The sequence below is a fragment of the Gymnoscopelus microlampas genome, assembly GCF_963454915.1.
Source record: "Gymnoscopelus microlampas genome assembly, chromosome: 16".
Classification (NCBI taxonomy): domain Eukaryota; kingdom Metazoa; phylum Chordata; class Actinopteri; order Myctophiformes; family Myctophidae; genus Gymnoscopelus; species Gymnoscopelus microlampas.
The window spans coordinates 3674196-3690492 of NC_139953.1; the positions used below are offsets into that span (position 1 = coordinate 3674196).

The 16297-nt window shown below is 41.8% G+C and overlaps 2 protein-coding genes across 2 annotated transcripts in view; one reads left to right on the forward strand and one right to left on the reverse strand.

The window, feature by feature from the left end:
• Nucleotides 1-16297, reverse strand: part of LOC311063456 (protein NLRC3-like) — a 621663-nt gene that overhangs the window by 532357 nt on the left and 73009 nt on the right. The gene's annotated exons all lie outside the window — the stretch shown is intronic.
• On the forward strand, nt 1785-14097 carry LOC311063460 (uncharacterized protein). Its single transcript, XM_084082935.1, has 6 exons — nt 1785-1843; nt 2861-3214; nt 7556-7669; nt 10423-10500; nt 11195-11442; nt 12441-14097. The coding sequence occupies exons 2-6, from the start codon at nt 2889-2891 to the stop codon at nt 13280-13282; spliced, it is 1608 nt and encodes a 535-aa protein (XP_083939061.1). The 5' UTR covers nt 1785-1843; nt 2861-2888; the 3' UTR covers nt 13283-14097.

Sequence of the window (16297 nt, forward strand, 5' to 3'; positions counted from 1 at the left end):
GAGCAGACCAAGTAAACAAAAAAAGTATAATCTGAAACACAATATAGAGGGGGTCCCTGTTTCATCTCTCCCTCAGCTAGGGGGTCCTTGGCCTGATTTTTTTTAAATGTATTTATTAGGAAAAACTAGTTAAAAGGTTAAAAACTATAAAAGTAAAGGTAAACAAAAGAGGGGGGGTTGGGATTAGGTAGGGAATGTGTCAATGCTAGTCTGAAAAGGTGGGTTTTAGGTGTGGTTTTAAACGTGGCGGGGGTTGGGGCAGCTTTGATGTGAGCTGGTAGTGAGTTCCATAGAGAGTGGGTGGGGCCGCCGAGAAGGCCCTGACTGTCACCCCAGGTTGGTTTCTTTGTCCTGGGGATGTCCTGGAGGCAGGGGTGGAAAAAGTAAACAGATATTTTACTTAAGTAAACGTATCAATACTGTAATGTAGATATACTCTGTTACAAGTAAAAGTCCGGAATAACAAATTTACTTGAGTAAAAGTACAAAAGTATTGGTATCAAAATATACTTAAAGTACCAAAAGTAAAAGTGCTAAAATGTTTGAAAATAGCAGATCTACAGATCGGCTATTTTCAAATTGCCTATGTATAAAATAGGGCTGAAGTGGTTAATGTATGTTTTATAATATAATAATTGACAATTGCAAAGTAACTAGTAACTAAAGTTTTCTAATAATTGTAGAGGAGTAAACGTACACAATTTGCCTCTTGAGATGTTTTGGAGTAGAAGTAAGTACTGAAAATTGGAAATACTCCAAATTCCATCAAAATTGTACTTAATTACAGTACTTGAGTACTTGTACTCAGTTAAGTTTCCACCACCACTGAGGATGTCCAGGAGGTTGGCATGAACACAAACTTGACCACTTGATCCCGGTCTTGACTCGGTCTGACCCCTCCTCGGCCCTTTGCCCTGACTTCAGTCTCACTTTAGGTGGACTCAAGCACAGCCCTACCAGAGGGCTTTACAATGTGCATTACATTCACACACCGACCGCGGAGGAAACCATCCAAGACACCAACATGGGTGATGCAACTTTGATGATGGAGAGGGCCACTATATTTCCACACTGACTCCAGAGGGCCACATAGCATGTACTGTCGGGCAGACACCTCTTATCTCCGCGTTTTAACCTTTTTCGTAAATGAATGCCGTACTTCGACCATTCTGTAACACAAAAATAGCAGATCTACAAGCTCAAAACGCATCGCACTGCGACGCGTTTTGAGCTTGTAGATCTGCTATTCTTTGCTATTTTTTAATTGGAATCCTTGGTTTTTAGTTTAACTACTAGTTACTTTGTAGATTTTGATTATTATTACAAAACATACATTAACCACTTCAACCCTACATATATACATTTCGGCCATTTGAAAATAGCAGATCTACAAGCTCACAATGCGTGAGCTTGTAGATCTGCTATTTTCAAAAGATTTTTATTCATTTTGAAAACTTGCGAAATGGGACCTTATATAATGAGCACTTTAACTGTTGGTACTTTTTGATACCAATACTTTTGTACTCTTACTCAAGTCCATTTTGAATACCTTACTTATACTTGTAACAGAGTATTTTTACATTGCAGTATTGAGACTTTTACTTAGTAAAAAAAAGTACTTTTCCCACCACTGAACAATTTTAGAGCATGTATTTTGAAGCTAGTAAGTAAATATCACATATTTGCCACTAGATGGCATCATAGGACAAGCATGGTACCTCAATGTGGTAGAACAGCTCTAAAGTGAAACTAGTAGGACACCAATACTTAGGACTGTAAAAACATGCTCCATTTTGAGACGCCAGAAAGACCAACACACCAAGGTTTATGTACTACTGCATTGGTAAGTATCGTATATGTATTTTTTGATATCGTTGCTGTCTGGGAGAAACCTTGTATCTCCATATTTCAACGTTTTTTTAGTTTAGTTTTGTAGTTGTTGTTTTGCAAATGAATGCCCTATAGGCCTACTTTATAGTGTAGTGCAAAAGTAGCAAACATCTGTGGTCTGATACCCTGAAGACTTCCCTTTCCTGCTTCTCTTTTTGACTTAAATCTAACATGTACAAACTTACTTCTGCTTTCTACTTGTTACCCCTCCTCTGCATGCTCTCTTCTCCTGGCCTATGGGCCTGGTCCCTCGCAGTTTACCCTTAAATCACGTGACCACAGCCTTCTCTCTTTCTAAGGCAATACAAGCTTCATATTATGTCTAAAACACATGACAACTTCACCAGATATTTGGAATCTGACCAAAGTGTGTGTCCATGTGTCTGTTGGTAGCTGTGTGTGTGTGTGTGTGTGTGTGTGTGGAGTGGTGTGTGTGGAGTGGTGTAAAGTAACTAAGTACATTTACTCGAGTACTGTACTCAAGTAAAACATTTTAGGTATTTTACTTTCGTGGAGTATTGCCAATTTTCTGTACTTTTGCTTTACTACAATTATTTGAAAACTTGAGTTACTAGTTACTTATGCAGATATAAATCACCATATTGTAAAACATACATCAACCACTTTTGCCCTATCTTATACATAGGCTATTTGAAAATAGCCGATCTACAAGCTCACAACGCGTCGCATCGCGTAACAGAGTATTTTTTTATATTGTGGTATTGCTACTTTAACTTAAGTAAAATAACTGAGGACCATCTTCCACCACGTACGTGTGTGTGTGTGTGTGTGTGTGTGTGTGTGTGTGTGTGTGTGTGTGTGTGTGTGTGTGTGTGTGTGTGTGTGTGTGTGTGTGTGTGTGTGTGTGTGTGTGTGTGTGTGTGTGTGTGTGTGTGTGGGGGGGGGGGGTGCACATGCAACCAGCATTTCCTGTTTTCTGATCTATTCTGTTGTCTGTAACCTGGGACAGGTTTGACAGGTTTAACAAAGACCACGAGATGAGTCGGCCCGGGGAGAAGGAAGAAGACGGCGGAACCGGCGAACACCACGGACCAGCAGAGTCCCCAACACCCAGTGGGGACATCCAGACCCCAACACCCAGTGTTGGGGACACCCAGACCCCAACACCCAGTGTTGGGGACATCCAGACCCCAACACCCAGTGTTGGGGACACCCAGACCCCAACACCCAGTGTTGGGGACACCCAGACCCCAACACCCAGTGTTGGGGACACCCAGTCCCCCAGTGTGTCTGCGAAGAGCGACGCCGGGTGTAAAGACGAACCACTTCACTCCAGTAATGAACCTGGTCCTCCAGACACAAAGTATGTGAATCCACTAAAGGACAGTGACCCTTCACACTTTTAAAACCAATTATACAATTGGTAGTTCCGACCAAGCAATCTGATTGGTTGAAATAGCTATCTAGCCGTGCTTCAAACCAGCATGATAGCACATGCTGCATGCAGCATGATGCATGCAGCATGATTATTAGCATTAATTAGCATTAATAATCACATTAATAAATCACTCTGCACTGCAGTCCGCACCTGATTAGACCATATATGGCACAGCTGTGCTGTGACGTCACGCTGTCCCACGGTAGGAAAACAAACAGACAGTAGCCTGCCCTGACCCACCGCCGCACAAACAGCTATGCAAAATGGACTATGAATGCGAAAATAGCCGATCTACAAGTTCACAACACGTCGCCATCGCGACGCGTTGTCAGCTTGTAGATCAGCTATTTTGGCCACGTGACACGGTTGTACGACGGAGCATATTACTGGAATCAGCTGTGTTGATGAGACGGTGCCTCAGAGCGCTGCTACAGGGACTATTTAATGTCTCTCAGTCAAATAAACTCTTATCTTTACAGGGAAACGGATAATAGCGAAACATTTCTATTATAAATTGCCCCACAATATGAATACATTTGGATGTGTTTTGTTGGTAACTTACTTTACCTACATTATTGGCACTTCAGTGATGCTTGGGGAACTCGGCTCCGCCTCGTTCCTGACCGCATCACTGGCGTGCCAATAATGACGGTAAAGCACACCCTCTCGTGTAATATTGCTTAAATATGACGCTTTTGGCAGAAATGAATCCATTAAGTGTCACCGTGTAATTTTAAGATTTTATTTACTGTTCAAAACTAGCAGATATACAAGCTCACCAAGCGCACTTGGTGCCAATCTTGTAGATCTGCTATTTTTGAAAAATCTTGAAAATGTTTGCAAATCTTTGAATATATATGTTTAAAGCGAACATTTTTTAACTCAAATCTTTGCTTTTGGGGATTCTACACGTCTTCTAAATCCTAACAGTTTTTTGAAAAAAAAAATCAAATAATATGCTATAATATCAGTGCTGATCAAACATTTTTTCAAATTATTTTTATACATTTGAAAACTTGAAATAGGACACTCTGCCTAATGAGTACTTTTACTTTTGGTACTTCAAGTACATTTTGATGCCAATACCTTCCAACTTTTACTCGAGCACATTTTGAATTCCGGACTTTTACTTGTAACAGAGTATTTCTACATTGCAGTATTGATACTTTTACTTAAGTAAAACATTTGAGTCCTTTTTTTCACCACTGGTCAAATATGAACATGAAGCCCCCCATGGCTCTTTAGCGTCTTTGCACGTTGTTTTACTGGATCATGTGGTGGTGATACTGCCAAACTACTCTCTCAAAGAGACATGTTTTTGCTTTACACCCTAAATACAATGGCTCCATTATTGTTACTTAATTGTTTGCAAGGTTTCCTGTAAATGTATAAGATTAATTGATAATCAAACTGTTTTTAATGATTAATTACCCGTGGGTAATTAATTAATTAATCACAGTTGTGATTAATTTCTTTGAATTGCTCCTGGCAACTAAAATGATCTTGGATGTGCCTTTAGATTGTTTTCCATAGAACTGCCCCCTAGGAATTGCTACTGAGTTGTATGTGCCGTTTTAACCCATTATGACCTGAGGCCGATTCTAAAAATGTTTTCTAAATCCCAACAGTTTAAAAAAGAATAATAATAATCTTTTCAAGATTTTTCAAAAATAGCAGATCTACAAGCTCATAGCACGGCACTCGGTGCAATCTAAAGTGACTCAGATGCGTTCCAGGTCTTAATGGGATGGTGCATACAAGTCACAATGGCCACGGTTACATGGACACTCATGTATTCATTCAGAATGAATTCATTCCGAATGAACTCATTCTGAATAGAGGAATCTGATCCACTCACCTGTTTACATGGGACCTGAATAAAAGTATTCCTCGTTTACATGACCAAAGCATTCATTCAGAATAGCCTATAACTTTTGACATGCGCAAAGTGGTTCCCGCCTACGCCCGGGCATGGACCAGGGGCCACTACCCGGAGCAGAGCTTCCCCTGGTGGGCATGGGAGGAGGCAATAGCCCCCTTGTGCCTCCGCGGCGGAGGTCTATCGGTCGTAGGCAGGCCCGGAAGCAACGCACCAGGCAGCGTTGTATGCGGTGCAAGCCTGTGTTCCTTTGTCATCGCCGTTTTAATGCAAAAGTAGCAGATCTACAAGTTCAGACCAGTTTCTTTTTTTGTATTGGTACCAGACACGGTAAAACGTAGGCTAGCCTATAGTATTTGTCACATTTCTCATGTAGGTACCGTACGATGATGTCATCGCGCATTCGCACATGGTCATTATAATAATAAATGGAGAGAGAGAGAGAGAGAGAGAGAGAGAGAGAGAGAGAGAGAGAGAGAGAGAGAGAGAGAGAGAGAGAGAGAGAGAGAGAGAGAGAGAGAGAGAGAGAGAGAGAGAGAGAGAGAGAGAGAGAGAGAGAGAGAGAGAGAGAGAGAGAGAGAGAGCGACACTACAGTCTATGAAACGAGGCACGCTCATTTATGGCAAAAATACAAAAGTATTGGCATCAAAATATACACTTAAGTAGAAAGTATAAGCTACTCATTATGCCGAGTGTCACGTTTTATTGTATTATTATGAAAAAGCTTTGAAACATGCTGTAACTCATTCACTGTGACGAAAATCCTCTTTCTGCGCCGAGTAGCGCGCGGTGCGCACACGGTTCTGTCCATAGAGGTATAATATAACGGGTCTGTCGCCCTAAAACACAATCGCCCCGGGTCAAAATCCAGCCACCATGGAGCAGCAGTGGATGGCCCGCTCAAAAGGTGCGTGGGGCGGGGTGTCTTGGGGCGACCGTTCCGGCTGCCCATGTAATGAATTGATGAGCCCTTATAATGTTGTTTTCATTTATTTTTGTTCAATGTATGCTATTAAAATAATGCAGCTATTGCAGTATTGGGCCTTAACATGCGATTAAAAATGTATATGTATTTGGCCCCTCATATATAAAATAAATACAAATAATAAAATTAAATCTGATTTAAAATTGAAACTTGCATGCTGATCAATGCGTTTCTGCGTTTACGTGTGGACAGGGATTACAAAAAAAAATCTTTGCCATGTGGCCAGGGATTCTTTTTAAAAACTGAGGACTAAAATATCTGTTTAGAAAAAGATCCATATAGGTGTAGCCTAGGCCAGCAATCCTCGGAGCGTCCGTTCTCCTGGACAAGTCTGGGCTTAACCATTACAGGCTTATTACATGACGCTATTAGAATCATTAATTTTATCCCGCAGGAGCGAGCGCTTCTCAGCACCAACCGTGGCCGAATTAGAGATTTGATAGGTCATTTTTGGACAATTCTGACAGCCCTACTAAGCACGGACATGCGCAAAGGAATGCATGTATTCCAAACAGACAGGAGCGTTTGGAATAAAGTGTTTACATGGTCAATTCCGATTGATTTAACCCGATTCAAACGGTCTATACCACCCCTCCTATTCCGAATGAAAATGCATTCGGGTCAGACTGGAATGGAATATTCTATTCCAATTGGGGTGTTTACATGAGCAAATCTATTCGGAATGAATTCATCCATTCATCCATTCCGAATAGAAGTGTATTCATTCCGAATACAAGTGTCCATGTAACCGTGGCCAATGTGGTGTTCAGTGGTGAAGCTGCTCTATTCCAGTGGTTCTCAACCTTTTCAGGCTGTGACCCCCAAAAAGAATCATATTTGAACTGGGGACCCCCCCAACATAATCATATTTGAACTGGGGACCCCCCCAACATAATCATATTTGAACTGGGGACCCCCCACCCAGACAAGCACTTGGAATTGTAGGAGTTGAGGCATTACATTTTAGTCTGACATGGTTCCACAGATAAATATTGTGAAAATAGCTGATTGCAAGGCGTTGTGAGCTTGTAGAGCTGCTATTTTCACATTGTTTGCCTCTTTTTCTTTACTTATTTTTTTTTAGGTACACATTTCTTTAAACATTTTTCGCTGTCATCTGGGGACCCCCCCAAAATCATGTGGTGACGCCCCTGGGGGTCCCGACCCACATGTTTAGAACCACTGCTCTAGCCTGGCTGCTTGTGTGCCTGTCCTGTCTATGCAACTAACTATGAAAGAAAGAGAGTATTTTTTGTTATATTTTACTTTTTCTGATGTTTTTTTATTGCAAATTTGTGCAGTTTAACTTTTTTGCTACAATGTTGAGGAGCCGAAACACAGAAATCTTGAATTAACTGACTTTGTCATCATGTAGTAATTGTAGCAAATTTATGATTCCAGAAGTGTTGACCACAGACCAGAGGCTCCAACACCCAGCTGTGTGTGTGTGAAGAGTGACCAGTCTAAAGGAAATAATCCTGACTCCAGTAATGAACCTGGACCTCCAGACACAAAGTATGTGAATCCTCCCCTGTCACCGGCTTCGAATGCTATCAATGCATTGAATGGGACATTATGACGTTTTATCAGACCATTGAATGGGCGTAGTAGGCGACATGCTGACCTACCCGCGATTTATCAGACAATTCATTGGCCGTAATCGGCTCTATGCACAGCAGCCATATTATCACTTCCTTCACAGGTGTTACCAATGATACTAATGAAGGCTCTGTTCCATTTAGTGTAGCAGAGTGGTTTCCACGACCCCATAACTCTGAGAGTGTACAAATGGAACCAAATGGACCCGTAAGGGTCCATTTGGTTCCATTTGTACACTCTCAGAGTTACACACCTGTAAGGGGCCATTTGGAAGCCCATGAGGGTCCCTGGACCCCAACTGTAGATATGCACTACATCAGCACCCTGACTCTGTTTGACCAGAATGGAACAGAGCCTTCATTAGTATCATTGGTAACACCTGTGAATGTCTTCATAATATGGCTGCTGTGAATAGAGCCTATCAGGAGATACTGACCCCATCGGTGCATAACTCGGACGGTGCTGAGTAGGCCCGAGCGAACGTCGCAACGTTCAGCACGGCAACTCGCTCGCTTTGGCTCGCTCGGTGGTGCTTCACGCGGCTCCAGTTCCCTTGACACTGCGTGCCTCCATCATGGTCCATAACTAGACGTTATATAAGTCGTTGGTTCTCAAAGTGGGGTCCGGGGACCCCCAGGGGTCCTTGGGGGAGTTCCAGGGGGTCCCCAGCTAAATGATAGATGGTTAGGAACCAAATGGACCCTAACGGGTCCATTTGGTTCCATTTGTACACTCTCAGAGTTAAATTAACATTGATTTTACAATATGAATTGGGGTCCCAGATATAGAAATGCCATAAAATGAGGGTCCGTAGCCCTAATGCATGTCCTTCAAATTATTATTTTTACGGCTAGAGCCGTAAAAATCTTCTCTTATGGGGGTCCCTGGCTTATCTTTTCAAATGGTGGTCCGCGGGGTAATAAGTGTCAATTTGGGGGTCCTTGACATGAAAAAGTTTGAGAACCACTGATATAAGCCATCTCCGTTGGTAGGTCAGTATTTCCTGATTACACCCAATGAATGGTCTGATAAATCGCGGGTAGGTCAGTATGGCGCCTACTTGGCCCATTCAATGGTCTGATAAAACGTGATAATGTCCCATTCAATGCATTGATAGCATCCGAATGGGATGCCCCTGTCCTTTTTCCCCTCTTTTCTTCAACTCCTTGGTAGTGGTGCTCCTCTTGTTCCATGTTTACTCTGGCCTCAAGGATGACCAACATACTGGTTAACAGTCCAAGGTCCATTTATTACTGTTAAAGCGCTATGTAGCCAACACAACACACTGTGATTGATTGATGGAGTGAATGCTTTATTAACAGTTTGCAAAGACAAGCACAGGGAAGTACAGTTTAATACAAGGTCTGTTGAGAGGACTTTAAACCCAAGAAAGCACTATGGCTTGTTTCCATTGGGGTCTTTTGTACTCAATTCATCGAAACATTTAATGACAAACAGTGAGACCGATATACAATACTATGCAAAAACACCAGTGGTGGGAAAAGTACTCAAATGTTTTACTTAAGTAAAAGTAGCAATAGTGCAATGTAGAAGTTACAAGTGAAAGTCCAGAATTCAAAATTGACTTGAGTGAAAGTACAAAAGTATTGGTATCAAAATGTATTAAATGTAAAAGTACTAAAATGTTTCAAAATAGCAGATCTGCAAGCTCACAACGCGTCGCATCACGACGTGTTGTGAGCTTGTAGATCTGCTATTTTCAAATAGCCTAGGTATGAAATAGGGCTAAAGCGGTTAAAGGGTAAGACCACTTTGGTAGAGGTTTGGGTTGTGTAGTTACCTTGCCATGATGTAACTCCAAAGGTGGACAAGAAATCAAAAATAATTGCTCCATTGATTAGAAATTGATAATTCAAAATATGCTCCTCATTGACTTACATTGTACGGTAAAACAGCTCTCAAAGTCACTCTTTTAGCACATAAATGAACCCAAAGATAGCTGATTCAGACAATATAGAGCCTCACCAAACCCAGAACTGTTTGTTTTTTAATAACTGTTGATTTTACTATTTGAAGATCCGGATCCGGGTTTTCCACTTATTAAAAATGGCAAAATCAACTGGAAGTTGACATTTTTATTAAAAAACAAACAGTACTGGTTTTGGTGATGCTCTATATTGTCTGAATCAGCTATGTTTGGGTTCATTTATGTGCTAAAAGAGTGCCTTTGAGAGCTGTTTTACCGTACAATGTAAGTCAATGAGGAGCATTATTTTGAATTATCAATTTCTAATCAATGGAGTAATTATTTTTGATTTCTTGTCCACCTTTGGAGTTACATCATGACAAGGTAACAACACAACCCAAACCTCTACCAAATTGGTCTTGCCCTTTAATGTATGTTTTGTAATGTAATCATTTCTATCTGCAAAGTAACTAGTAACTAAAGTTTTCAAATAATTGTTGTGGAGTAAGTACTTGAGTAAATGTACTTACTTACTTTACACCACTGGTAACTAACTATGAAAGAAAGAAAGAAAGAAAGAATATTTGTTGTATTATATTTTACTGTTTCTGGTGTTCTTTTATTGCAAATGTGTGCAGTTTAACTTTTTTGCTACAATGTTGAGGGGCAGAAACACAGAAATCTTGAAATAACTGACTTTGTCGTCATGTAATAATTGTAGAAACATGTTTTATGATTGCAGAAGTGTTGTCCACAGACCAGAGTGTCCAACACCCAGCTGTGTGTGTATGAAGAGTGAGGAGCTAAGGAAAGGAAATACGTGAGTATGTGAGTGTGAGACCAAGCAAGTCCGTGAAAATAACCTCAGCCACTTTTACTTCCTCTGTGTGTGTGTGTGTGTGTGTGTGTGTGTGTGTGTGTGTGTGTGTGTGTGTGTGTGTGTGTGTGTGTGTGTGTGTGTGTGTGTGTGTGTGTGTGTGTGTGTGTGTGTGTGTGTGTGTGTGTGTGTGCGTGCGTGCGTGCGTGCGTGCGTGCGTGCGTGCGTGCGTGCGTGCGTGCGTGCGTGCGTGCGTGTATTACTATACTTGCGAGGACCAAGTATAGTAGAATTTGAAGAAATATACATTGTGAGGACAGTTTTTCTGGTCCTCACAAGACAAATGGTTGTTTTATAGTTAAAAAAAACATTTTTTAGAGATACGTTTACAATTAGAAAAACATTCAGGTCAGGATTAGCCATTTAGAGGTTAGTTTTAGGGATTGGAATTAAGAGTTAAACATGATTTATACTTAGTTGCGTGCCAGTGTCATGCACCGAAAAATAGCTGATCTATAAGCTCACAACGCGTCGCAGCGCGGCGCGTTGTGAGCGTGTAGATCTGCTGTTGTTCGGCTTTAGGCTTACGGTTAAAAATGGCAATTTTTTAAAATGGCATTCATAACATGGCTGTCCTAAAGTGTTGATGTCCTCACAAGTATATTAATACAAACCTGTGTGTTTGTGTGTGTCTCAGTCTCCACAGAGAGGGAAACGGCGATATTTGTGTCTTCACTGAGGAGGCGTCCACGTGTGGGGTGTGTGAGCAGAATCTGACCGATCCAGTCCCTATTCCCTGTGGACACTGGTTCTGCAGGCAGTGCATCACCTCACACTGGGACCAGGCTGGCCCGGACCGAGTCCATAGCTGCCCCCAGTGTGGGGAGACATTCACACCAAGACCCGTCCTGCAGGCACCACCACTTCCAAACAAGATTGTACCAAGTAAGGCCTCATTCATACCAGTGGTGTAAAGTAACTAAGTACATTTACTCAAGTACTGTAATTAAGTACAAATTTTGAGGTATTTTTTAGCGGTGTAGCCGCTCCTATAAGTGGGTTTGGGACCGTCGTGAAAAGACCGTCGTGAAAATTTGTCTTTCGCTGTACTGTGATTGGCTGACTCTATTCACACCCTTTACTCAGTACTGTGATTGGCTAGCGAGACGCATGATGAAATGAATAACCTATAAATAGCACAACGCACTTTCAAAAAAACTTTTTTTTTAAAGTGAGCTTCCATCACTGTGATGACCACTGTTGTTGCTAAATAACACCGCTCACTTCACACTGGGTGTGAGTTTTTTATTTATCTTATTGGAGTATTTCCAATTTTCAGTACTTTTACTTCTACTCCACTACATCTGAGAGGCAAATATTGTACTTTTACTCCACTACAATAATTAGAAAATTTTAGTTACTAGTTACTTTGCAGATATAACTTGTTACATAATAAAACATACATTAACCACTTTAGCCCCCTATTTTATACCTAGGCTATTTGAGAATAGCCGATCTACACGTTGTGAGCTTGTATTTTGAATTCCGGACTTTTACTTGTAACGGAGCACTTCTACATTGCAGCATTGATACTTTTACTTAAGTAAAACATTTTAGTACTTTTTCCACCACGGATTTATACTTTAGTATGAAAGTGTTGCTCACTGATATAACTGATTTTCAACAAAGAAGCATAATGAATCATATTGAAATGTATTGAAACTCAGTTATTTTATTAACTAACTAATACAAAATAAAAATAAAATAGATTTGTATCTAAAAAACTAAGCATAAATTACGTTTGAGAGCTAATAGACTTTTAGACCTTTTGAGTTGGTTCAGAGTCAGTGTTTTATTTGTATTTTATCCCGTTTTTATATTTCCATAGGATGTAAAGTCATGATTGAACCTGTTTGTAACATTGATGAACTGTTGTGTTACAGTGGACGTCAGTGTTGACAAAGCATCCAATCCAAAGGCAATGATGTGCTCTGAAATCTTTGCACCAAATCCAGGCAGACCGACCACACCCATCCGGAAAGTTCTGACAAAGGGCATCGCCGGCATCGGAAAAACATTCTCTGTGTACAAGTTCACTCTGGACTGGGCGGGGCGCATGGCCAATCAGCACATCGATGTCCTGATTCTGATGTCATTCCGGGAGCTGAACGCGGTCAAACACAAGCAGTTCAGTCTTCTCTCACTGATCCACGAGTTCCATCCAACGTTAAAGCAGGTGACGGCGGAGCAGCTCGTCGTCATGTTACCCGTGTTCATCTTAGACGGTCTGGACGAAAGCAGGTTTTCACTGAACTTCCGCCACAATGAAGACATTTTTGATGTCACAGAGACGGCATCGGTGGGCGTGCTTTTGACAAACCTCATCACGGGAAACCTGGTCCCCACAGCTCTCGTCTGGATAACCACCAGACCTGCAGCAGCCAGTCGGATCCCTGTCGGAGTCATGGACAGGGTGACGGAAATACGAGGGTTCACAGACTGTCAGAAGGAGGAGTACTTCAAAAAGAGATTCAGCGACGAGGATCTGTCCACCAGAATCCTCACACACATCGACACAGCGAGGAGCCTCCACATCATGTGTCACATCCCGGTCTTCTGTTGGATCACCGCCACCGTCATAGAGGACATGTTGAAGACGGACGAGGCGGGGCGGCTGCCCGAGACCTCGACCGAGATGTACGGCCACTTCCTGTCGATCCGGAAAAAGTGGAAGAAGCAGAAGTACGACGAGACGGCAGACATCAACAGAATCTACAGCAGGTGAAGACTTGACGACGGGGGATGTTCTTCTGAAGCCGGGCAGGCTGGCGCTTGAGCGATCTGGAGAAAGGCAGCGTCGTTGTTCTGCCAAGAAGACCCTGGGAGAGTGTGGTCTCGATGTCAAAGAAGCCTCGCTGTACTCTGGGGTGTGCCCAGAGATCTTCTAGACGGAGAGTGTGCTCTACCAGAGAACGGTCTACTCCTTTTGTTCATCTAAGGCCACGTTTACACGGCAACGATCAGAACAGAAAACGTGCCGTTCCGTTCTCATTATTTTTATTTTGAGTACACAGAGACTCAACAGTCTCTTTATTTTCTCAAGATTATTCTTTTCTTTTTTGAAAATAGCCGTAGCCTAGTCGCTTCTTTTGCAGAATCTGGCAACACTGGTGAACACCGTTTTGCACGTTTACACAGAGACGCGAGGTGGAGCGTTGTCAAAGATTTCCACTCTGGAAGGGGGTTTCACTTTATTGCGTTTTCAACCCCCGATAACGCCGTTGTCGTCTGAACGGACGGCACGTCTGATATTTTATTTTGCCGCTTTCTCTAGTGACCGTTGTCGTCTAAACGAGGCCTAAGCATGCAGGAGTTTCTGGCTGCAGTGTTTTCACAGAGTGGAACGTGGAAGGTTCTAAAGACATTCCTTGGAGATGACAGTGCCCGTTCCCTGGATGACTTCCTTGAAGAGAGCCATACAAAAAAGCCCTAGAGAGTAACAACGGACACAGATTCAATTCAACCCATTCAATACGGGAACGCATTCTGTGCCACCTTAGATTTACCTGGCTATTCAAAAATAGCAGATATACAAGCTCATAGCGTGGCACCGAGTGCCACGCTATGAGCTTGTAGATCTGCTATTTTGGGAAAAATCTTGAAAATTTGTGCAAATCTTTGAATATGCAGTGTATATATATATTTTTTTTAAAGCGAACATTTTTAACTGAAATCTTTGCTTCTGTGGGGGGTCCCTGGAACAAAATATTTTGAGATGGGGGGGGGGGGGGGGGGGGTCCACGGCCATATACATATCATTTTGGGGGTCCTTGAAGCAAAGGTTTCAGTTTAAAATGTTGGCTTTAAAAATGATAATATTTATGTTCAAAGATTTGCTAAAAAGTTCACGATTTTTCAAAACAAATGGCAGATATACAAGCTCATAGCTTGTATATCTGCTATTTTTGAATAGTCAAATAAATATAAAAATGACACAGATGCGTTCCCGGTCTTAATGGGTTAAAAGCACAAAAGCAGACAATAAATACGAGGTTTAAATTACTTCAATATAAATGGTTAATGAGAATGTATATAAACTCCATCATATGTCCGGCAGTACTCCAGATGTCTGTGCTAAATGTTTAATTGAGAAAGGTACTTTATTTCTTTATATGTGGGAGTGTCCCAAGATGAAAATATTTTGGAATGAAGTCATAAAGTAAAACTACAGTTCCTCTAAAGTGCTAAACTCTGTGTACTTGGAATATATCCAAAGAACTTTATGCAAACCGCAAACCAGACTAAAACCTTGGACTTTGGACTTCTTCAAGCCAGGAGAGCTGTTGCGCCATGTTGGAAAAACACGGATGACGATACAACAACTGATTTGACATGAACTGTACCGGTCTGGAAAGACTAACGTATATATAATTGGGGTTCAGCTGTTGCCTTGCTCATCTGCTGAAATAAATTAATATATTTTTTCACCTGAAGACGGACTGCCTCAGTATTTTTTCCGCTAGTCTCCCTCGCCACAAGCAGAACTTTGGTTTCCTTTGCTGCTATTCCATATTACTATTATTACCCTTATTATTATTATTGTTATTGTTAGTGTTATTGTTATTATTATTATTACAAATTGCATTGTTTGTTTTTAATGTCAATAATTAAAGTAGCTATTCTTCTTAATACATTTAAAAAAAAAGATGATATGCATAGTTAGTAGCAGTGTCTGAGTGCGTGTGAGCGCCCATGTGCGTCCGCAACTGGTTCCGGCCCCCATCAAGTCACCATTTGACCAATCTGGCCCTCACCCCAAAATGAGTTCGACACCCCTGCTCTATAGCAAAAGCTGTAAACTAACCCATGTTAAAACTAGCAACTCTAACACACACTAACAAAGCTAAAACCACGTGCAAACACAGAGGCCTGGTGTTGTGTTGAGGCAGGCCAGGAGGAACACCTTTACACACAAATCCACGGAGCGCTGCCCTGGCCCCTGTAGGTGGCGCCACCATTGCTGCGGTGTCAGACTCGGTCAGCTGCTGCTACGGTCTGTTGACGTTACTCTTTACCTGCTTGGCTGTTGGAGCAGACATAAACTACACAGGTTCATCCCCATTCTCTGTACATCTTTGTAAAGTCAGTGTTAGTAAAAGTTAGTAAAAAGCAGGTAAAACAGTAAAGTGAGCAGTCAGTCAGTGACAGCAGCTCACTGACACCACACAGCAGCAGCTGACCGAGTCTGACACTGCAGCGATGGTGGCGCCCCCTACAGGGCAGGGCTCTGTGGATTTGTGTATAGGTGAGCCTGGTCACAGGAGCCAATCACAAGCAGGGCCAAACTGGTAGCCAACCACTCACATTCAGACACTACTCATTAACGCCAGCTGGTAATCAATCAGTCTCACACACACACACACACACACACACACACACACACACACACACACACACACACACACACACACACACACACACACACACACACACACACACACACACACCATACACACACACCCCAACGAGGGAAAACAATATAATAATAATAATAATAATGATAATAATGGATTTTATTTATAACGCACTTTACATTTACAAGAAATCTCAAAGTGCTACAGAAGGCAATTGCATAAAAACAGAGACATCACACCAATAAAAGAAAACAACAATTAGGAGACTAGAGTAATACTATTAAAACATGGGGCATAAAGCCTAGAAGTAAAACCAGCTAAGGAAAAGCTTTTCTAAAAAGGTAGGTCTTTAGTCCTCTCTTGAACGAATCAAGTGACTGTGGAGC